The 23,631-nt window shown below is 38.3% G+C and overlaps 1 protein-coding gene across 2 annotated transcripts in view; it reads left to right on the forward strand.

Moving 5' to 3' along the window:
- Positions 1-14,627, forward strand: part of DROSHA (drosha ribonuclease III) — a 70,803-nt gene extending 56,176 nt beyond the window's left edge. For both annotated transcript variants that reach the window (XM_030444966.1, XM_030444967.1), the window contains 7 exons: positions 434-539; positions 5,283-5,424; positions 6,389-6,471; positions 6,585-6,688; positions 7,993-8,085; positions 8,845-8,891; positions 11,742-14,627. In XM_030444966.1, coding sequence (XP_030300826.1) covers positions 434-539; positions 5,283-5,424; positions 6,389-6,471; positions 6,585-6,688; positions 7,993-8,085; positions 8,845-8,891; positions 11,742-11,872 — 706 coding nt within the window. In that variant the 3' untranslated portion in view covers positions 11,873-14,627. The remainder of the gene's footprint in view (positions 1-433; positions 540-5,282; positions 5,425-6,388; positions 6,472-6,584; positions 6,689-7,992; positions 8,086-8,844; positions 8,892-11,741) is intronic.
- Positions 14,628-23,631: the final 9,004 nt, after the last annotated feature.

The following is a 23,631-nucleotide window of genomic DNA, read 5'->3' on the forward strand; positions in this document are numbered from 1 at the left end:
TGTCCAGGATCTCACATGGGTTTATACTCTGATCCTTTTACTTACAGTAAATGGTCAGACCGTTTTCTCTATTGAAGTCATTGCATCCATTAGTTCACTTTCTTCTAAAAAGATACAGATAAAGGCCATATCCCATTACAAACCTGATGTTGACTGCTCTTCTCCTATAGCTAGTCCTAGATCTGCAATCTAATAATTGTGTTTATATGTAGCTAGCCTGATCTGCTTTCTCCCTGAAAGCTGATGTTACAACAGTAATGAACTGTGTTTTCATCTCACCTGGTTAACACTGGAAAATTGTCTTAAATGCATTTGGAAATGAGGGAGGCTTACTTTCACATCACTCTTTATTTTAATTTATGTGTGCATGCTGGTTTTGTTTTTTCCTCCCTGAGTGCTATTGATTTTGCTGCATTGATGTCTCATTTTTCAGGGGCCACAACCAGAGGATGGAATTCCTGGGTGACTCCATAATGCAGTTGGTAGCCACAGAGTATTTATTCATACATTTCCCTGATCATCATGAAGGGCACTTAACGGTGAGACTGCCATCAATCATGCTCACTGGGAGAGCAAGAGTGGGATGGAGACTGAAATTATGGGAGCAGCTAGTGAATTATTCTGGATTTGATTAAAAAAAGAAGCCTCAGCAACCACTGCTCTTAATAAGGCTTTGTTAATTTTAAGTCATGAGCACTGCAGTGAATAGGAGACAGTGATTTATGAGTTCAGTGAAATAATTTTTGTTCTGTCTGTGAAATGGATCAATAATTTTAAGGATGCCAGTGATGAAATTGGGAGATAAGACTAGTTCTTCTTTAAAGATGGGTGTCTTAAGCCATTTATTTTAATCATTTCAACACATTACCTATTTTATTCATGAGTTCTAATCTTGCTGAACCTGTAGCCAGATAGGGTTGTGTTTCCTTAGTTTCCTAAGTTTTTAGAATCTATTTTAGTCTGATTTCCTGTTTTCTTCAATTTGGAGCTCTTCTGCTAGCTTTTGAATTGAATTTTACTGTTGTAGCAGTCATATATTGTTGCTTACTGTAACCTTTCAGCCTCTCTTCTCTGGGATCTGAACAGCCCAGTCTGTCAATCTTTCAGCAATTTACAGTACTTTAAATGTAGGGTGGTAGTGTGTCATTTCTTTACTGATTGATTCATTTAGTACTGCAGTTAGACAGCTGTGGCTTTATTCGTTAGAAGAAATTTTCCTTAGTAGGCTTACTAAGTATTTCTTAGTTTTCAAGTTTTGACAAGGATAAAAAAGTGCTACATGTATCAGGAATATGAGTTCAGTCTTCTAGTTAAAATTAGAAAGCAAAAGTGTAGGTTTCTTAGCTACTCGGTGTGGTTTTCAGAAATCAATAAATGGATGGCCATACTAAGTCTCTATCAGGCAATGTGTTTTCAAGAATGTGCTTCTTGGGTCTTTTGGGCTAAAGCTGCTTACAAGAAAAAGAAGTGCATGCACTGACTAAAAATAATTTTAATTTTTCTTCACCAGTTCTTAAGCTTCATTTATATTTGAATCGATTCTTCTGCACCACTGATGAGACAGTGTAGATAAAGCCTGAACTTTTGAGGTAAAAGTTAAATGGGGAAGGACCTTGTTATATTAGTTCTTCAGAGAAACAAAATCATAAGGCAAAAATCCAAGATTTGTGGGGTTTTTCTGCTTTGTAGGTTACTTATAAGAATTTAGGCATCAGTGTTGTTATAGTAAGATAACTCTTTCAAGAACTAGTTGTCTGGAAGGATGTGAAGGCTTACTATAAATGGGTGTAAATACTCAGAAGAGTGATCAGAAACTCACTATTTTGCTTAGTTTAATGATTAATGAGTTAGCAACTAGAGCAAGTAGACCAAGTTTGTAGGGGAAATTGTGACATTAGAGTGGAAAGGATGCTGAAAGCACATTAAGAGAAGTAGGCAAGGCACAGAATAAAATTTCAAGTCTAGGAATGCAGTGAAAAAGAGAAATGTTTTAAAGTGCTTTTAAATTTGAGGGCAAATGAAACGAGATGTGTAAGAAAGGAGACTGATGATGTGAGATCTGCAGAGAAACAGCAAACCCTGAGCTATTTATCTGGAAACATGCTTACAGTCAAAGTATTAATAGAGCATTAGCTGAAGGGCGTCTGTAGTGTTGAGGATGATTTTGGTCAAGGAAGGAAAGATTCCACATGACTGGCAATGCAATGGCTTCACATAAGTTTGTAGTAATTACTTGTGGGGAGATGTCTGTAAATAACTATGTTTAAAAAAAGAAAGGAGAACATAGTCTTGTCTACATATTTTGAGATACCCAGGTGTTCTGCCAAAAAAGAGGATGAAATTATGTTTGGCTCTTGGAAGATACAGCTTCTCCAGTGCTGACTTATGCTGCAGTCATGGATGGTATTATGCTCTGTGAAGATCTAAGAATGAAAACCAAAATGCTTTGTAATTAGAGTTAAGCTTCAGTTGAATGTATTTCAGATGTTACATTACAACATCTGCAGGGATACTGCCTGTGTGTTGCCAGCAGGGAGACTCTCCCCGAGAAGGGTGCTGAGGAGGGGCTGGTACCATGTCTTCTCCTTGTCACCAACTGTTTTGCTGGATCACATTTGCAGAGAAGGCAAATTCTAATACTTAGCAAGTGTACAACCATAGTCCTAGAAAGGGAACTTTATTTTTCCATTTCTAGTTCACTATGTATTGTATATATTGCTCTTTGTTTTATGATACTACTAATCATGATTATAGATCTCCTAATTAAAAATGCTCTGCAAGCACAGAAAAGTGATTCTTCTCCCATTACGTGAAAGAGATTTTATGTCATGGGATACTTGCATATCATACTTAGAACTTTGTTAGGGATAGTATTGGGTTTTTTTAATCTTAAGGGCATAAGAGGGAATAATTTTGGAAAGGAACAAGTAGAAGATGAGTTTAAGCAGAGCTTAGGGAGGTGGGTAATAATTCTATCTGCAGTCTGCCTAGTTTATGAAGATCAAGTTGTGAGTGTCTGCTTCATACATCATTGCCAAACAAATTATGAACATACTGTTCTTTATTTATCTGTTGTCAGAGATAAAGTATCAAGTGCAGCAAATAAATCTTGATTTTCATAAGCTCAGTTGACACACTGGAGCCAGGTAGCATATAACTTGGATCTAATAAGCTTAGGAAATGTGACATGGAAGACAAAGGGAAAAAAAAACAAAACGTGCATGCAGGTTCTCAACTTTAGCTCATATATAAACAGTGGAAAAGAAATACATTCTTTCTCTTCCGTCACCCATAGTATCCCTAACTTAAGTTAATGCTATTTCATTTAAAGCAAAAAAGCAGACAGGGTCAAAAAAAGCTTGCCTTAACCCAGGGGTTCAGAAAATTTTACCACAGAATATTAGAGGTTGGAAGGGACCTCTCAAAATCTTTGAATTCAATGACCTGTTAGAGCAGGACCAAAGCTAGGACAGGTCACTCAGAAATCCATCCAGACAGATCTTGAAAGTCTCCAGAGAAGGAGATGCCACAACCTCTCTGGGGACCCTGTTCTAGGGCTCTGTAACCCTTACAGGAAATAACTTCTTCCTCATGTTGAGGTGGAACTTCCTGTGCTCTGTCTGAATCCAGTGGTGCCCCTCATCATATCAAAGGGCACAAGTGAGAAGAGGTTTTCCCTTCCTTCTTGATGCCCAGCCATCATATATTTATACACATTCATTAGATCCCCTCTCAGCCTTCTTCTCTCCAGACTAAAAAGCCCCAGGTCTCTCAGCCTTTCCTCATAAGGCAGGTGTTCCAGTCCCTCAATCATCCTTGCAGCCCTCTGTAAATCCCTGTCCCTCTTGAACAGGGCAGCCCGGAACTGGATGCAATACTCTAGGTGAGGTCTCACTAGAGCAGAGTAGAGATGGAGAAGGACCTCCCTCAATCTGTTGGACACAATCTTCATGCACCCCAGGATGCCATTGGCCCTCTTGGCCACAAGGGCACATTGCTGTTCCATGGATAACTTGTTGTCCACCAGGACTCCAAAGTCCTTTTCCATGGAGCTGCTCTTTTAGCAGATCACCTCCTAACCTGTACTGGTGCATTTTGTTATTCCTTCCCAGGAATTTTCGCTGGATCACATTTGCAGAGTATATATTGCTCTTTGTTTTGATACTACTAATCATGATTATAGATCTCATCATTAAAAATGCTCTGCAGGCACAGCAAAGTGATCCTTCTCCCATTATATGAAAGAGATTTTATGTCAGGACTCTGCACTTGTTCTTGTTGAACCTCATTAGGTTCCTCTTGGCCCAGCTATCCAGTCTGTCCAAATCTTGCTGGATGGTCGCACAGCCTTCAGGTGAATCAGCCCCTCCTCCCAGTTTTGTATCATCAGCAAACTTGCTGAGAAAACACTCTGTCCCATCATCAAGGTCACTGATAATGGGATTGAACAGGATTGGACCCAGCACTGATCCCTGGGGGCCTTCACTAATTATAGGTCTCCAGCTGGACTCTCAGCACCATTGAAAATTCCAAAATCCACTCCTTTAAGCTTTATGGGACTGTGCAGTTGGCAGAGCACTGTGTTTATCTAAGTAATCTGCCTGGAGCCAGAGATAAACACTGTAGGGAACTCTGCTGGAGATCCAGGTATCCTGGACATTGTCAGACATTGGAAATGTTAACACCCTGTCTTTTTGGGGGATGCATCAGCTAAGTTAAGATGCCTTTAGTAGAGCAAGCAGTACATGCAAGCTGTCCACCTATGCATTTTCTTTGTCTAAATGAATATTCTGATACATCTGACTGTCTTGCTTCAATATGCATTTGTTTTAACTACTACCTATTTATTTCTTATTTAGTGAACACTGGGAACTGTTCTATAAATTCCAGAATGTTATGTGCTTATACTTCAGGTGAAAAAATGTGTATGTCTGTGTTAAACTAGAAAAATGCAGATTAGCTGAAAAAAGTATAGGACAGATGAAAAGATGCTATATGATTGCAAAGAAACTCACAAACTCACATTTTAGATGCAAGACATATGTACATAGAATAAATAAAATTTAGTGAAAAGAACTGAAACTGAAGGAAAAGTCAGCAGTAGAAATAATGTGTGTGTGTTTATGTAAATTATTTGAGGTGTGCAGAAATAAAATGTCAGAAAACTGAGATAAATGAGACTTCAAGGATAAAAAGAATTTCTTTTTTTCCCAGCTTTCCCTACCTTTAATAGTTTGACATTGCTAATTCTTACCATTGAGTGGAACTTGCTTCTATTGCAGCTGTTGAGAAGTTCTTTGGTGAACAACAGAACACAGGCCAAGGTGGCAGAAGAACTGGGTATGCAAGAATTTGCCATCACTAATGACAAGACAAAAAGACCTGTAGCTCTTCGAACTAAGACTTTGGCTGATCTCTTAGAATGTGAGTTGATTTGCTTGTAACAGCCTTGTACTTGTGCAGCTTTTTCCTCAGGGCTTGTTTAACAGAGCCAATAGAAATCCCTCAAATCACTATTAAAGTGTTTATTCAGGTTTTCAAATTAATGATACCAATACCTTTGAAAGCCAGTTTTCTGAAGATTGGCCTAGGATTTTTAATGCTAGCCTAGTATTTTGAAGTCTGTATGAAAGAATGAAGGAGGCATAACTGCAGACACAAAGTGGTAAGAAGTCAGGTGATGGTCAGGTCAAAGGTGCGTCTAGAAAGTTAAAGTTTATAATCCAAGTTGAGCTTGTTTAACAGCAGTTTTAGAGTTTAATTAATATGTTCTTGTCACTGTTGAAATATACAGTAGTTCCTTCATCATATAAATATTTCTGTGCCTCATTTGACTGCATTTTCAGAAGTTTCAAAATAGTCATTCCACAGGAGGGAAAATTACATAGAAATGAAATTATATTTAGTCTATTTATGGAAGTTTGTGCTGCCTTCTTTCCGAAGAAAGTGAAAGCAGTGATAAATGTTCTGCAAATAAAGTTAATCTGGAATATGTTTGATACATATTGTGAGCCATTCAGGCCTCTTGGCTTTTGCTAAGAACCTCTAAGCAAATGGAAATAGCAGACAAATAGGAGTGATTTATAAATAAACCTTTTTAATAGTGTCCAGTAGTGATTGATTTGTAAGTATCCATGGTCTCCTGGTTAAATGGTGAGGTTAGTATTGTTTCTGTCTCTTTAAATGACTGAGTGTATTTGGTCAAGTCACAAGTTCTTGGTCAACTTTATTGTTTCCTATATATACAAGATAATAATACCCTCATCAGGTCACTGCTGTGAAACATAATTGAATATGGCTTTAGAGTACCTGGAGATACTTGTTTCTTGAAGTACAAGCCATTAACTTTCTCCTTAGGTGAGTGACAGTACCTTTTTTTTTTCCCCAGCCTTTATTGCTGCCCTATACATTGACAAGGATTTGGAATATGTCCACACTTTCATGAATGTATGCTTTTTTCCAAGGTTAAAGGTAAGATCAGTCAGGTTCCTACTTTGCTGCCACTATGTTTTAACACACTATTGCATTTGAGACTTTCACCACAATTTCTCAATCATAAAAGCATCTTTGTGAACTTGTTGCAGGAGTTTATTTTAAATCAAGATTGGAACGATCCTAAATCTCAGCTTCAGCAGTGCTGCTTGACTCTCAGGACAGAAGGAAAGGAGCCAGACATTCCTCTTTACAAGTAAGAACTGGCATCTTATGCATATAAGCTAATTATCAGGCTCTCTTGTATATGGAAGAAGATGTGATCCGTCACTCTACATTTTTCTCATAGTTTGTTTTTTTGTAGTTATCCAAGCCCTCCAGTTTCTCTTTGTCCAAAGACAGAAAATTATAAATCAATGTTTCCCAGGCTGTTCAGTTATACTGACAAACAGTGCACTTCAGAATTATGATCGCTTTAAGACTGCAACTGATGCTTTGCAAAATCTGACTCCTCATTGTGTCTGTATGAAAGCTCACAGCTTTGTCTTGAGTGAGGGAGGTGAATACAAAAGAAACAATTCCTGGTTTTTGTAAAATCCACTGAGTATCAAGTACTAAATGCTTATTTTGCTTTGCTGTGATGATAAATTGATTTTTATAGTACAGCTTAGAGCTAGTAGTATGCTGTTATCTTCCTATTATCTTGTTATATTCCTTTTCTTACAGTTATCTGTTTCACTGCACTCGGTACTGTTGCTTTTAAATTTGGGGTGTGTTTTATTTGCTCTTGTCACAGCACATGGAGACAGAGCACTATAGTTAGATACTTTAAAAATTGATGTGAAATTGGTGTTCTTTACAAAAAGAAACAAGGTAGTGGACAGAACTCAAGTTGACAGTGGAGGAGATTTGGGATAGCAGGAAGAATGAGCAGCAGCAATTCATTACATATCTAAGGAATTATCTTTTTTCCCCTTTAAATGGTTATTGATGGGTGTCCTAAACTTTAACTCAAATGGAAAGTTTGTTTCATGACAAACTAACTTTTCTGATGGAAAACTGATGGAAGATATTTTGACTGTGATAATTCAGTATTTAGAGAGCTGCCATGTCTAATATAAAGTCCAACTTTAAAGAAAAACTCCCGGGGTCTAAAATTTTAGTGCACAAAATCATATGATTATTTGCAGTTGCACAGCTGGACAAAATTCATGACCTTTTACAAGTCTTTTCACAGGGGATACTTTGTTATAGTTTGCATTTCTGCTTATAGGTTAAAGTTTTAATTTTCAAATGGTGCTACTGAGTATATTTGGAGAAATATATATAGCCAATATAAACAAGGTGCATTATATATAAATTCTTCTTTTATTGTGCCTGATTCTGTTCATCTGTTGTTTAATGTGATTTATACAGGCTTCTTTCAACCCTTACTCTGTATTTTCCACTAATTCTACTATATGTATTGACCAGACTGAAAGCTTGGTGATGTATGTGCCACAAACAGATTCTAGTTTTTAATACTTCCTGCTTGAATAAATCATATCTTTCTTATTTCAGGACTTTGCAGACAGTGGGACCATCTCATGCCAGGACATACACCGTAGCTGTTTACTTCAAAGGGGAAAGAATAGGATGTGGTAAAGGCCCAAGGTATAGTGAAAAATTTATTATGTAACACTGAAGTGTGGAAGTGCCTAGAATGACGAGATGTAGAAATAGATAAGTGTGTGGCTGGCCTTAGAAAAGGAAAGCTATAGAGTGTTCTTCAAGCTGTGGTAAGTTTCTGCTTCAGGAACAGCTGAAGTTTCAGGTCTTGGGCCTTGGTGTGCTTGCCTGCAAGGTGTCTGGCAGTGCTAACCTCTCTGTGGCTCTCAGGCTAGAAATTGCAGGACAGCTTCCAGGAAACAGTGACTTTCTCTTTGGCTTTGCTACTGGGTTATTGTCCAGTTTAAGCTGGCAAGTTAAGGGTGCAAGGGTTTTTTTTCTGATGTCATTACTTCTAGGTATTTTAGACTCATTTCTAAAGTTGGGAAGCCTTCAACCATGAACAGAGAGACCTCATCTTACTTTCTGCTACCCAATCTGGTGATGGTTATAAAAATATCATTGGTTTTATGGTGTTCACATCCCACTGATTTTCTTTTTTTTGTCTCAAGTAAAAACAATGCTTCAGTGAAGAATAAAATATTCTGTTACTGCTATTGATCTAAGTTTTAAAATTCTTTTGGAGCTGTAACACTATTGCTCGTCTATTTATGGAAAGGCTGATATAGCATACGCTCTGGGAAATACTACTGATTATGCAAAGTGTTTTACAAAAGAGTAGCTACTGTTCCACTTTATCAGAAACTTTAGTTCATTCTGTACAGCTTCGATCTCATGTAACATGTTTTTGCTTGACTTTCACAGTATTCAGCAAGCAGAAATGGGAGCTGCAATGGACGCACTTGAAAAATGTAAGATATTTAGACAACAAAGAAAATATATAATTTGCATCCTTGGTCTTTAGTGAGGTGAGGTGTATGCTTGAGGGATAAGATTTGAATGCAACATATATATGCTGAGTGCTGTCAGCTTCTGAGCAGCAGGTTTTCCTTGAGTACTTTCAAGACACTTGTGTAACACGTGAAGTTGATGTGATACCAAGTTATTTTTTAAAGGGGGTTGATGACTGACAGAAGTTGCAGCTCATAGAGTACCCTGTGCATTGAAGTCTTACTGAGATTTTCCATGCTTAAATAATCAGTTAAGTCTGCTTGGTCTCTGATGGTGTGGTTGTCCCTAATTTATGGGAGGAGGACAATTGTTTTTCAGTTTCCAATTTTAGAAAATAAAGTTTAGTCTCAGATTATGTAGTAGACTAGGTTAAAATCTTAACAAGCAGATATCCAGCCAGTGTAAGTCAATGTAAGTGATCTGTGTATGCATCTTGCAAAGTTACATGCAAGATACCCAATATGGGAGCAGTCTTTCATTGTGATGGGGTCTTAGAAATGAAAAGAATGAATGTATGCAAACATCTTATGTGAAATAATTTTGGTCAGTTGAGTTAAAGTGCCAGGTGTGAATGTACTCTAAGCAAATAGATTATATGCTTTTTGTGAGGCAGAAGCTATCTATTCAGCAGAGAATGGGGAGGTACATTTTTTTTATTTGATTCAAAGGAAAGATGTACAGGTCCTCAGATGCCATGGGTTTTTAATCTGTTATCTCTGTATCTGAAAATCTCATGGCTTAAACATTTCAGAAAACAATAAATAATTTACCATCAGCAAGTATGACAAGTATTAAAATGTAACTTCATTTCTGAATATCTGCAAAATGTTACTGAAGCTTTCTTTGAGTGGGTTTTTTTTTCTTTTGACAGTATCACCACTGTGGGCTTTATGTCTTATCAGTCAAAGGATTTCACAGCTCTTTTCTGACATATTTACTTATTCAACTACCATAGACCTCCAGAGGTCTCTACTCCAACCATCCCTCAAAACAGCTCCAACTTTCAAGTTAGGTCACAGTTCTCAATGCCTTGCCAGTCAAGTTTTGACTGTCTTTAGGGAGAGAGGTTCTACATCCTCTATGGGCATCTCTTCTAGTGTGTGTATATTTGTGGAGTGGTTGGTTTGGTTGTTTTAATGTGCAAGGAGTTAACTTCAAGTAAAAGTAATTTTCTTGTACCTGCATGTATATATATATGATAGCCATAATGAGTTTATTACGTAAATGTCCTTCTCAGCTTCTTAAATGGATTATAAAAAACAACAGGTTGCTACCAGGCTGAGTTCTTCAGAGTTCCTAAACAATAGCATTACAAGCACAATGCTGAAAATTTATTTATATTTTATGGTGCACGTGAGCAACAAAATATCTCAGAACTCCATTAAACAACAAACTAGTGGTTTGGTTTTTTTTAAACCAGCAGTAATTTAAAAACAGTTTGCTTTTGTTTAGGTTGCTTTCTGGTTTAAATGCATATGCCTGAGTTTTAAATAACTGAAAAATAAACCTTTTATTTCTGTAGTAAATTATAGAGGCACAAATATCAGTGGCCAATAGAACAAATCAGTAGAAAGGCATTCTGCTGTACCCCAGACTCCTGCAGATTATGTGGCTTCTCTAGCTGGACAAAACTGTGTTGCCTGGGACCCAGAAAGAGAAGGAAACTGCTTTGTGCCAAGGGACTCCTCCCTGAGGAGCCTCAGATGAATTCTCTCTTGGTAACCAAATAAAGAGAAAGAACAATTCTTGGCTGAGACAACTCCCAAGATTTTTGTATGGCTTTAAAGGTCAGTGTAGTAACCTTTTGTGTTCATCTCAGACACAGATAGGTAGGCAGTGCTGATCCCATAGCTCTGGGTGATCCCAGCAGGGTTGCTGCCAACTGCAGCCTGCCATGTACTCTACCACCTCTTCATTTTCTGACCAGCTGTAGGATGCAGGTCTCTGTAGAAGGAATGTCAGCACCCTGGTCATGCAGAAAATGTCATATTCTGTCAGCTGTGCACTAACTTGAGAGCAATTCTGATGAATTATATAAGCTGGTTTTACAGCCTCAGTTCTAAGTAGTGTACAAACATACCAGCCAATGGGCTAATGTCTGAAATTAGAAGCATCCATCCCCCTAGCTATTTCTCCATCACCTCAGCCTTGTCTAGTCTGTTTTATCCAGTCTTCACTCATCCATGCTCTTAAGACTGTGCTAAGGCTGTTTTCTGTTACATACCCAAGCATTAAATTTTTCAGGAACAGATTTTACTGAATTCTGTTTTGTTGAACTATTACTTTCCCACAAGGAGCTTGGCCACAATGTGAGGCATCTATTGGGTTCTGCATGGTCTAAAATAATAGCAACACCAATGATGACTGTGACATTTATACATTGTTTGGAACCAGTGTCTCATTTATTCTGGAGTGAGAACAGGACAAAAAACCCTGACAGCATTGGCAGTACTCTCACATTCATTTTTCAGTATTGACCACCTGTTGCTAAGGGAACAAAATTTAAAATCCAGGCAATACCTGGCCATGTTGCCATACCAGGGTTTTATATTTTGTTTTTGTGAGCATATTAGATTTGGCAGTGCTTTGCAGCAGGAGAAACAGATGTGGAAACGATGAAGAAACTGAAGTCTTACAGCACATGGCCCTGGCTTACTAGGGGTTATTAGAAATAAATCAGTAAAAATGGTAATAACAGTATTCCCCCCTACACCTAATATCATCAAAGTTTAAAGGAAAAAAAAAAAAAAGCTGAGGCTTTCTGTGCTACCAGTTTGTTTATTAATGTAAAATATTTCTCCTTGTGTCAGATAACTTTCCCCAGATGGCCCATCAGAAACGGTTCATTGAACGGAAGTACAGACAAGAGTTGAAAGAAATGAGGTGGGAAAGAGAGCATCAAGAGAGGGAGCCAGATGAGACCGAAGAAGCAAAGAAATAAAAGGAGGGCACAGAAGCAGTGGCATATTTACTTACTTAATAACTCTGACTATGGCCTATGGAGACCTAACCTAGTTTCTTCCAGATGATGAATGAAGAGTGCCTGTTGATATCAAACAGGAAATCATAATCTGTCATTTAAAAGGTGTGTGTATATATATGGAATTTCTTTAGCTTGGTTTTAATTGCGATTTATTTGGCTTTTTTAATAAGATTTGGTTTTAAATTCTTATTTTTTTTAAGTTGTGGCATTATTTTTATTACTTTTACTGTCTTGAATGAAGTAATAAAGTGTTAATTTCAAAAGCCCATCAGAGGAAGAACTGTTTGCCAATTGTGTCCTATGTCCAAATGCTGTTTTTTCAGTGACAAGTAAAGTTACTGCATGAATTCTACTGTGGAGCAGAAAAGTGTTATCAGAAACAAATTCAGAAGAGCACTTAAGCATGTACCTAACTTAGGTTTTGCAGCTAAAAGTACTACTTGACTCTGCTAACTTGGAGCTATAAGCTTCAGGTCTTTTTACAAAAACTGGTTCAGTAATTTAAGCAAAGAAGATACTCAATATTTTTATAAACAGTGGATTCCACATCTGGAATGTGACATAGGTGTGTGTGGAATGTTGGGGGTTTTTGTCTTAAAATCAGTATTATGAAACTCTAAGAAAAAGAAACAAAGGTAATTTGGAAGCAAGAGAATGACAGCTTTTTTATAGAATGTACTGAGTTTACAAATTCCATTTAATTCTCAATGTCTTCCTCTATTTAACTAGTGTCTACTTCAATGGATTTCTTTGTCCAGAAGATACCAGTGTGACGATAATATTAAAATGGTGTGTTAGAAACTCCACAGAGGTGCTGTTCCAGATAGGTTCATTGTTTCCAAAGACAGGCAAAATTTGTCCCTAAGGTGCAGTTCAAAGGTGGCGGAGTTTTAAGTCACCTCATTTCCTTTATTTTTTGTGTCTTTGGTTTGTATTAGACAGGCAGTGTTTCTTCTGTAAAAGCTTAAAGTGGTACCAAAAGTGCAGCATCCACTATGTCAGATGATGGCTTTACCCACTGACTATCAGCTTCATTGTAGGTATTGCTGTGTTGTTCATACTTTTAATTTGCCCGCTTCCAGCCATTTGTTTTAACTAAGCTGATTTCTAGGTTAAAACAGTCCTTTAATGCGTGCATATTGTGTAGTCATTTCTCTGTCTTTCCTGTCTTTCTTTTCTTTCTGCCCAAAGAATTCATGCCAAGTTTTGAAAGAAAACTTTTGCTAAATGACTTCTGCTCAATGGCCACACTATGCTGAGCAATTAATTTGGCTGTTGTCTGAAACACCTTTCTGCAGGTGTGTGATGGGCATCCATGAAAGCACTTTATTGCAGGTGCCTAAGTAGATACAAATGTAGCTGAAAAGTTCTGACTACTGGAAAGTCTTCCCAAAGTTTCACTTCTGAGCAAATCAGTATGTATTTTCATAAGCAAATTTTGTACATGTGTGATGTAAGATGCACTTAAATGTGTTGTTTTGTTTCTTTTAAACTTAACCCAACAGCACTACCTCACTTCTTCCTGCTCCTATAATTGCCTTTTCTTAATGGATTGATGCTTAAAATCCATTTCAGAGAATGAGAAGAAAAAAAGCATTCTGTAATTTAGAGAGTGATAATAAGCCATTAAAACATAAAGAAGGGGATAAAACAAAAAAGATGAAGGCAAGGAGCTTCTTTCTACTGGGTACTGCTGTTCTTTGACTTTTGAGAAGAGATTGCAAGTCCTTATAGCTTCAGTCTGTAAATAAAAAGCTGAAATGCCTCAACAGCAGCAGGCTTCCAGAGCAAGCAGAAACAATTTCCCATCCTTCAAGGTTTTTGTGTTTCAATTTTTTTTAAAGAATTTCCCATCTGCTTTTTAGCATTAAGTTGAAATGGTGCATTGGTAGAGGGTTAAGGGTAATTGTGTACACCATTATTTTATTTTTCCCACTTAACTGTGACCAGATTCATGTGTTTAACAAGTGGAAAGTGCAGTGACTTCATTTTCAGGTGTATGGTTCCATTACAAATTTCTTCCATCATATCTGCTGTGTATATTGGAATTGTGGTATTGTTAGCTCATAGTTTAACATTAATTTTTCCTATACATCATTTCACTTATCAGCTGTAAGAATACCGAGCTTCTTAATTAATAGGTGTATTTTTGCTTAAAACTAGATGAATTTGTCAGATACGTTATTTTGGAAGAAGAACCCATAAATTGCCTGAGAACTTTTAAAACAATTTCTGCATTCTTATATTACAGTTACCGAGTTTTTTCTTTTTTTTCATTGTATAAGCATGGGCTAGGAACATTGCCTGAGGAAACTTTGTCTCAAGGGCAGGAAACAAAAAAAAGGCAAATTCACACTTCCTTTTCTGCATCAAAACTGCTGTGTATGCCCAGTGGCCGTGAATGTTTCTCATAATTCAAGAAGATGCATAGAATGTGTAATGTGAGCACAGTACTTTATAACACACAAACGAGAGAAAGTTGTTTAAGTTGCCTTATATTTGTGCAAAAAATCACTACTGAGCTCATGTTAATCAGTGGAACAGCTGTAGTCCATAACTAGGAACTTTGGCTGCTTTTTTTGAAATGTGAAGGTGTCTCTGGTTTCTTGATAAAGGAAGGTATTTTTGATTTCTCCAGTGCCTGATATGCCCTTATCGAGAGTTAGTCATGCAAGATCTGTTGGTGTGATTTGAGTACCAGTAGGTGAATGAAGCACAAGAATTAGATCTGTATGGATCCAGCAGATCATATGAAAGGGCATCTTTGTTATTTGGTGGTTTGGTTTGTTTGGGGTTTTTTTTCATGTGCATATGTACAGAGCATTTAATAGAATTGTAGCTCATTTGATTAGGAAGTTTAATTGCATTTACATAAAATCCATCATTGTTATTTGCAGAGTCTGTTTGCTTTGTAGCATTTCGGGTTTTGTAAGATTATTTAACAGAGATGCTAAGAGAACCTTGATCCCTAAGACTGTTGTAAACATTGTTGCTAATAAAATTTTCCAGAAAAGACTTCAGGCATAGTTGTTACTTGCTAAAACAATTTGGAAAGATCAAAAGGAAAATCCTGATCATGTGTCTTCCTACTTCAAAGCCTCTGATTATACAAGCTACATGTTTAAATGAAGAAAAGCTGTTCACTTGTAAAGTTTCTGGGTAGCAAAAGTTTTTAGGAGCTCAGAGACTTGTGCCATTGTGCATTGTCTTTGGTGGTGATGGTATTTGTAACAGAAATTTCTGTGACCCTTACATTCAACCCTGCTTCTCCCTTCTTCCCTGCGCAGTTTTGTCTTCTCCACTCTTCCTCCTCACCCCCCCACCCCAGTTTTGTTTTTAAATTGAGTATTTGAAGTAGTTTTGCCTAAGTGGGGAATAATAACCATCAAATGATTCCTGCTTTATTCCTTGAAGCATAGTGAAAACCTGCAGGTGAAGAGTGGTCTGCTGGCTGTAAGCATACATGTTTTAACTCTTGGAATGACTGACATCTTACTGTGAATGGACTCTGAAATGTGACATGTCCCATCATTGGTTTCTGGTAATTATTCTTGGCCAGTAAGTCATAATGTCCAAGGGCAGGCATTCTGGATTCTGCTGTCAGTTCTTTCATTCATAGTTAAGCAAAGATGGTGAATAAACTGAAAAGCAGCTGCAAAATAAAGTGATGGGTGCACCTTATGTTTACTTATTACACTAGCAACAAAAAAATTGCTGTAACAATGTGGTAGGTGAAGGGAATCAAATCTCTCATATGTGATGGTCAGATGTCAATAACATTTATTCTTAATGCAGGGCTGCTCGTTAAAGCACTAAAAATAGGTCAACTCCAATTTTGTAAATATAATTTATCTTTATATGAAGATGCAGATTAAAAGGGATTGCAAATCTGGTGGAGAGTTTTATTTTAGTGAGAATGGTCTTTTAAAAATATTTCATGACTTTTTCTTCCCTGATACTCTGAGTTCCTGGCTTGAGTTATGTATGTTATGTTTCTTAGCAAATTGTTCACATTCATGTCCCTACTGTGTCTGCCCAGCAATGAAATGGTGGTGACATCATCCATCACATCTCCTCAGTGTTTTTCTGTATTCTTGTTTTAAAGCACATCTTTGTAAAGGGAAATAATGGTCAGTGACTTTGCACTGCTCTTGTTTTGTTTTCCTTATTTCCTTCTCTTTGTGGTGGCCTGTGGCAATGAGGTGCTCTGCTAGAGCAACTCTCCAAAGCTTGGAGAAGAGATTACCATCCAATGCTCTTGTGTCTGTGCTTTCTGCTCATAGGCACAATCTTGACCTGAATGGTAGTGAGCTGCAGGAAAGGAGCATTGCTGACTGAAGCATGTTGGCTGGCATCAGCAAACTGGAAGATCTGCCAGGGAGTTTCAAAAGCAGTGCAGTAGCCCAGTGCGATGGCCAGAACAGGTAGGCTGAGCCTGTGAAGAAAAATTAAACAAAATATCTCCCCTGCTTTTAAAAGGTCAGAAAGTAAGGACTGCCCAAAGAGCAAGTATATTCTCCCACACTCCTGGGTTGGTTTATTTCCATGCCTGTGTTTTCAGGTACCCTCAAACATTTTTAGGGTCCTGAAATGAAAGTGCTCCAGCCACAGATTTCCCTAGCCATCAGAGAGCAGGTTTGGCTCACCTGCTTGCTTACAGATAACAAAGGAAGCATCAAATAACACTCAAAACTTTGCTAACTAGGTATGGTTCCCTTTGTCTAAAGCCTCACTGTATTCTTCAGAAGGATTCCAAAATCTTAGATGAATCAAGGTTTAGACTTCTGTGACTTGGAATACAGGCACACCTTACTGCCTCAAGCTTGGGATTTTTTTGCTCTTCACAGCTCCTGTGTGAAGGGAACAAGGGGCTGTTTATTCTGTTGCTGAGACATGAAAACACTTGTGTCCAAGCCTGAGGAGGTCTGTGGTAGGGCAAAAGTGCCTCATCCAGTGGATGCCACAGTCTGTTGTCTAAGCCTCTTTTCTTTGAAAGCCTGCTGCATTTTTCTTCCCATGCCTGAGAGTGTCTGTGAGAGAGGAGAACTTGTCCATGCAGGCAAGGCACTGTTTCCCTCCTCCCTTTTTCCTGCAGAGTCTTGGGAAATAATGATGATTGAAAATTGTCTCTAAAATCAGGGATTCTATGACAAGAAGCCAGAGCCCAAACAGTGTGCTTCTTGCACACACTTTTTGAAGAAGTAAATAAATAAATAAGGAAAGAATTCCACCTACAGCAGACATTTCAAAAGTAATCCATCAACAAAAGTACAGACTCCTGAGCTGACAAATCATGAACTTTTACTGCTGGCAGAAGCAGCTCATACATCCGTAGTCCAGAAGTAATGCAGCAGTGATGGGTTAGTGTTTGTCAGTGGAGGGAGCTTGTTACTTTATTTAAGGATGGGGATGGTGGTCATGGCAACCCATGGGACCCCACTGATGCAAGCTGAGCCAACATTTCTAAAATAAAAAATTACTTCCCTGCAGATTTCCCCCTGTTGTTACTTCAGCCATTTAATGTGTCAGAACAGTTCTAATACACTGACCAGTTTTTGCTGCCAACTAGGATTAGAATTCAAATGTTGCAGCACTGTTTCCAGAGGCTACTTGGACTGGCAAACAAAAATCAGCTATCTCCTGAACCAGCAGCACTCTAAAATTCTAATATTTTCCAATATCCAGTTATAAAGTCCTCTCTTTAACAATAAAAAAGGAAAAAATCCAAATAAAATTCTCTTAAGATATTTTTTTACCAAATTGAGGAAGTCATGAAATTGCTGGTCTTCTGTTCTTGTGATGATAAACGTTGTCAAGTACATGACAGTCTTAGCTTTGTCATCATTAAGAAAAAATAAACATCATGACATCCAAAAGAAATAATAAGAAAAAAGCTCTTTTAATCTTTGATGTTGAAAATTTTTCATTCAGTACTGTTGTCTCCTTCCTTCTTCCAAAAGCCAAGCCAAATGTTTTAAATATGTTTTCTAACTGTCAGAATGTGTCAGATTTTACAGCCAATATTCTGGCTCAGTAGGTGTCTGTATACTAACAATCGAAAGCAATTTATGTGTTCTTGCTTAGTTGGGTTTGGTTTTTTTTTTTTTCCATCAGGGCTTCCAAAATGATAGGACAATCCGAGCCTTATAAACCCTCACATCTTTCAGAGAACTCAGCAGCCTTACCCGGCAACTGGTTTTTAAGACTTCACATTCCTTTTGCTGTCATTGCTATCAATGTTTTTGTGGGTTGTTTTGTTTTGTTTTTCATATGTTGATGTTTTTGTTCTCTGATTTTTAATCTGCTCTCTAGCACTACTGTCTCCTGTTCAAAAGTTCCATGATCCTTACTTTTGCTTAGCAGATGCAGCATCAATTCCTTGCTCACTGTGAGAAATGACCTTGAACTCCTTGTCTTTGCAAGTGTTCCCTCAACATTGATATTGGAGATCAAGTGCTAACAGCAGGCACAGGAGCCTTACTCTACACACATGTGAATAAAATACTGAGTCTTTCCAATATAAATAGGTGGGGATTCTGTCAGACATTTTAAGAGGCATGTAGTGATACGTTTTTTCAAGCTTATACTGCAAATTTATGGAATTGGCTTAAGTTTGGCATATTTCACCTTGTCAGCTTCTAGGTGGACGTTTATACATGTAAGCAAGGAAAGAAAAGGCAGAATTGTTACATAAACACTAGAAAAAAGACCTATTTCAACACTGCTGAGAAGCAGATTGATTTGGATAGAAGAGTATGTTTACCACTTCCAAATACATAATGGAAAATACGGAGTCTCACTGTAGTATAAAAAAAGTTCTCTGTCATGTGCTTGACATACTGATGGCTTTTAAAATGTAACGAGTTGAGTTTTATGTGAAGCTAGACTATAAATCTTAATTATAAGATATAGTAAATCAGTACTTTTTATTAGAAGTGGGGTGATAAAACTTTAATATTTGAAGATACAACAGTGGCAAATAATCTAGAAATGTTGTGATATGCGTTGAGTTTAGTTAGGAACATATTTGGATATGTGTGTTTGGGGTAAATGCAGACATATGTACTTATTTATTTCTGAAACTTCTGAACTTTTCACTCACTGCAACATGATGCTTTTTTTTACCATGAAAAATAAAGCCTCTTCTGTATTCATTGTTCTTCTAACAGTTATTTAAATATTGTTTGAATTGTATCCAGAGATCTTCACGAACACTGAGAGTTTTTTTATATGAACACAAAATGACAGGCAGTCCCTGACCCAGAAAGAAACAGAAAGAAAGTAATGACTTACTCAAAGCCACCAGCAGGCCAAGAGTAGAAATGAGAACAAAACCTGACCCTGCCAAGTTGTAGCTCCTGAGAGTCATCCTCTCTTCATACCACATAGCTACTTATTTACAGCATTTATCTTTAGATATGGTAGTTGTTTTATTTCTGCATTAATGAGGCCATTTTAAACTTCATGCACAGCAGACTGGGATACAGCTTTACATCCTCTCTTTCATATGGAAAGCTTATGAAGTCCTTTTAAAGAGGAAAGACACCTGAAGTGGCTGATGCTGTATGGTAGGAGTCTCCCTCTGCAACCAGCATGTTCCTGTTTTCCTGCCTTTGCTGCTAGGATCTTGCTGTCACAGCCTGGGCTCGTAGCTCCAAGGCCCATGTTGTGACAGGGCATGTGACAGGCAGGTGTCACTGGGGTGGTAACAAGCAGCGTCACTCTGTGTGCAGTGGCAGAGCTGGAGCTGGCTCCATCGTGCATGTGCAGAACAAGGCAGGGCAAGGAAGGAGACAGCAGCCAAGGCTCTGGTCTGGATTCACAACCAGACACTATGGCTGATGGTTTGTCAAGCCAAACTAAATAGAGGTTAGCAGGGCACTGAGCACATATAATATATTTAGCATGCTTTCAAAGAAAAATAAGCAAGCAAACAGCTGTTATCTCATTCATGCAAAACACTTGATTTCAAAGTGCCTAAGAAATTACCTCTTTTCCTTGAAAAGAAATCGCTTGAGAACTGTTTTCCTTCCAGTTGTTGCCACAGATATGTAGAGGGGGCCATGGATTAATATCATTAAAAGAGAAGAGCATCCCCTCTTTCTCAGCCATACATACCTGTTCCTGCAGGAGGATTAGCAGCTGCCAGATAATCCTGGCAGTAAAGGGACATGGAGATGGGGGCAAATGGACTCACAGAATGCTTGAGTATGGTCTCTGGGCTGGGAGAACTGGTGGGAAAGCAACCAGTGCTGCTTCAACCAGTAAGAAGGTAGGCAGAGGAATAAGCATGTTTTGGTTTGGTTTTTAGCCTTGACTGACAGAAATTGGTGAGATAGGAGTTCACAGCTGAAGTCAGAAACAAGATCTCTATAAGCTGTAGTTAATATCTTACTAAGAGTATTTCCTATGAGGCATCAGGAAAGAAGACAAGGCACCCAGAGGGCAGTACAAAGCTGAAAAGCCCAGTTTAATCAGCTCTTGCTTCCATATTCTTTGGTAATAGCTTATCTCACGGTTTCCCACATTTTGGGGGGGATTTTGGCCTGGTCCCACATGCATATACATTGTATGGATATACATATCCTACATGTGTCAAACAGACAAGTGTGTGTGTGTGTGTGTGTGTGTGTGTGTGTGCGTGCGAAGTCTGGGACTGTGCAAGTGTGGGAGTGGAGGATGCCTAAAGAGACAGCTGCATGACTCCTCCTCTGCCTCCTGGGCAGATCTGTCATTTCTGGCTACCCTGTTTATCCTGTTTAATGATACTGACCTTTGTGTTGAGTAGGTTGGCCTGTTGCAAAGCTAGGATTTGTGGCCTTTTGGGACTTCAGTTATTTGGAAGACTGAGGATATTTTTTACTATATCAGGTCCAAAGAGGATGACTTCTGATGACCCAGCTGCCCTTATAATTTATTTGCCCTTTACCTTTTGACAGACAAAGTTAATTCAGATTTAGTCATATGTTAGAGGCTGTCTAAACTTGAAGAACATTCTTGTTCTTTATGTCTTATGGCAAAGGGATATTGAAAGTGGCTTTGAAAATACCCATTTTTATTCTGTGTTGCATGTACTTTCTTGGGGAATCTAATCTTGAATTTGTAGTGTGGGTTTTGTAAAGGACTTATCTTGAAAAGTAGAAAAAATAGTAAGAATTTGGATACAAGGGAGGGAGTATTGCCTCCAACTGTGTTGTCTTCGACAAGATCTTCTGCAAGTGCTGCTTTATCTGTCTCTGAACAGATTGTTTCTTGCAGATCAGATCCAGTTTCTCTTTTACAGTTGTAAAATCAAATATTATTTGATTTTGGTACCCTCTTCCTGATTGCACAGTCTTTTTTAGCTAAATGAATCCCTTGGGATCAGCACAGAAGAGTTCACACCTGAGATGTTCTACAGTGTGGCAGCAAGTAACCTCACCTGGTTTGTAGTCCCTAGACTTGCAGTGGCCCTGATCCTGCAATGCTTATACATAAGATTAATCTTAACCATGTGACTCTTGAATTTAGCATGTCCACTGGGACTGGGAACTCACATGATTTTGACTTGCATGTTACCCCTGGCAACAGCTTTACAACATTTTCTTGTCCATACAGCAGTCTGCTGCCTGCAGTGGGAGTGCAGCCATGGTCACAGTCCAGAGACACCCACTCTGTCCAGGTGGCCCCACACTTTGGTTAATAATCCCATAAAACAGGGCCAAAAATCCTCTCCTGTTTGCTTTCCATCAGCTTTGTATTGGTTCTGCCAGGAAAAAAAAATATTTTAGTGCTTTTCATGGTAAGTTAAGCAGTGCTCTCTGACTTCAAACAAGAAGGGGGTCTGCTGAGTAAAAAGGTAGTAATTCCACATTGTTGTTTTCCACAGCACAGCTACACTGTAAGCACCAATCCTGAGAGGAACAAGAACATAGTCAAATTAATGAAAAATAGGTTATGATGATAAATTATTAAAGTGGATAAAATTACTTTTTATTCAGGAGCTGCTGAAGATTTAAGGGTAAGATCCTTCTCTGGTATAAAAAGGTTTAGCTTCATCAGTTTCAGGGAAACAGTGGGGACTTATATCATTTGATTGAGAATGTGACTATGAACAGCATAAGCAATCCTTTAAAAATTGGTGGCACATACTTCATCTACCTTGGGTGACAGCCATAAGGCAAATGTTTTCAATTCTGGCATGGCATAGCCTTTCTTTTGAGATCTGTGGTGTGATTTTAAAGGAGATGAGATAAAAGCTGTGCCTCTCCAAAGGCACTTTTTCTCTGATGTTAAAGGAAACAATGTAAAAATATGCTCACTAAATAAATCATCAGGGACTTTCAGAATAGATCACATCCTTCTGTCTTAAAACTTGTAATACAACTCAAGATGTTCACCTTAACTCAGTTCCTTTTGTTCAGCAATTTTTCTGTACAAGGAGGCGTATGTAGAAAAGGCAAGTCTGAAGGAGACACCCTACTGTAAGAGGTTCCAGTGCACTGAGATAAAAAGCTCCTCTTTTGACTTCTGGCATGGTACTTTCAGAACTTTAATCCTCACTGATCCCCCCTGTGTTTCCAAGGAGGAAATAGCAGAGAAAAGACTGAGGGCTTTTTTTTTTTTGCTGAAAGTGAATACCAGCGGCATGAATGTCTCTGTAGAACAGCCTTGGGTTTTGTAAGTACCCAAAGGTACTGAGAGAGCATTTAGAGAGGCTGCATCCCAAGGTCCAGTCACTGCTATGGAAAACAGAGGAGAGGGGTAAGAACTGCAGTCTGCTTTGTTCCTCTACTACTGGCATGCATTGTTGTTAATTAACCCCAGCAAGTGCAACTTTAGAATGGCAAAATGAGAAGAAAAGTGTTAAGGGACTATGAACTTGGTCTTTCCTTTCTCTTTTCTTTGCCTTCCATCAGTGTACCTGGGCTGGCATGAGTTCCTTACTGCTGCTCCAGCCTCTTCTTCCATTCAAAGCACTGCTGGGGCTCTCTTCAGCTTCTCCTGTGTTATGGCCACTTGCTGAGGAACTCAGTTCAGTAGCTTTTTCCAGGAAAAGCTTCATGCCTCTTGGGACACCACAGAAGTCCTTGTGGAGCAGGTGATCAAGGTTATATAGGCACCCAACTCTTTTTTTCACTAGGAGTTAAAACTTAACTGAGAGTTTTGCCCATCTGCAAAATCAGAAAATTGCACATCTTTATCTTATAGTATTAGAAGTGTAATCCTGGTATGGGTTTTTGAGCACTTGCATACAAAGTTATAGAGAGCTGTATGAGGACTTAAAACAGACTATTGAATTAGAATGCTACCTGTGATAAGTGGAAGCTATTGTACTGACTGCACAGTAAAGGATCCAAATGGCAAATTTATGTTCTGGGTTACTTAAGCTTGAATAGAAGTATAAGGTCTCGTTCTAAATTAATCTGAGTTGATAGGGTCCTTTTCCTGACTTTAATAAGCATTTATAAGTGAGTTGAATCAGGCTGAATCTTGAAAGGAAACCTTGGCATGCCAGTAACTGAGACTTTAAAAGCATGAATTTGCAGTTTGTCGAAGTATCATGGAAATATTGCTGTGTACTAAATCATAATGCACTTAGTAAAACACTGATTTCTCTTGAAAGAGAAAACCTATTGAAAACCCACCCCATGTTGAACAAGGGTCAGCCATTTGCATAGCTTTCAACAGTCACCACTTACACGTGAACAGCTACAGGCTCTCTTGGAACATGATAG

The sequence above is a fragment of the Calypte anna genome, chromosome 2 (genome assembly GCF_003957555.1).
Source record: "Calypte anna isolate BGI_N300 chromosome 2, bCalAnn1_v1.p, whole genome shotgun sequence".
NCBI lineage: Eukaryota > Metazoa > Chordata > Aves > Apodiformes > Trochilidae > Calypte > Calypte anna.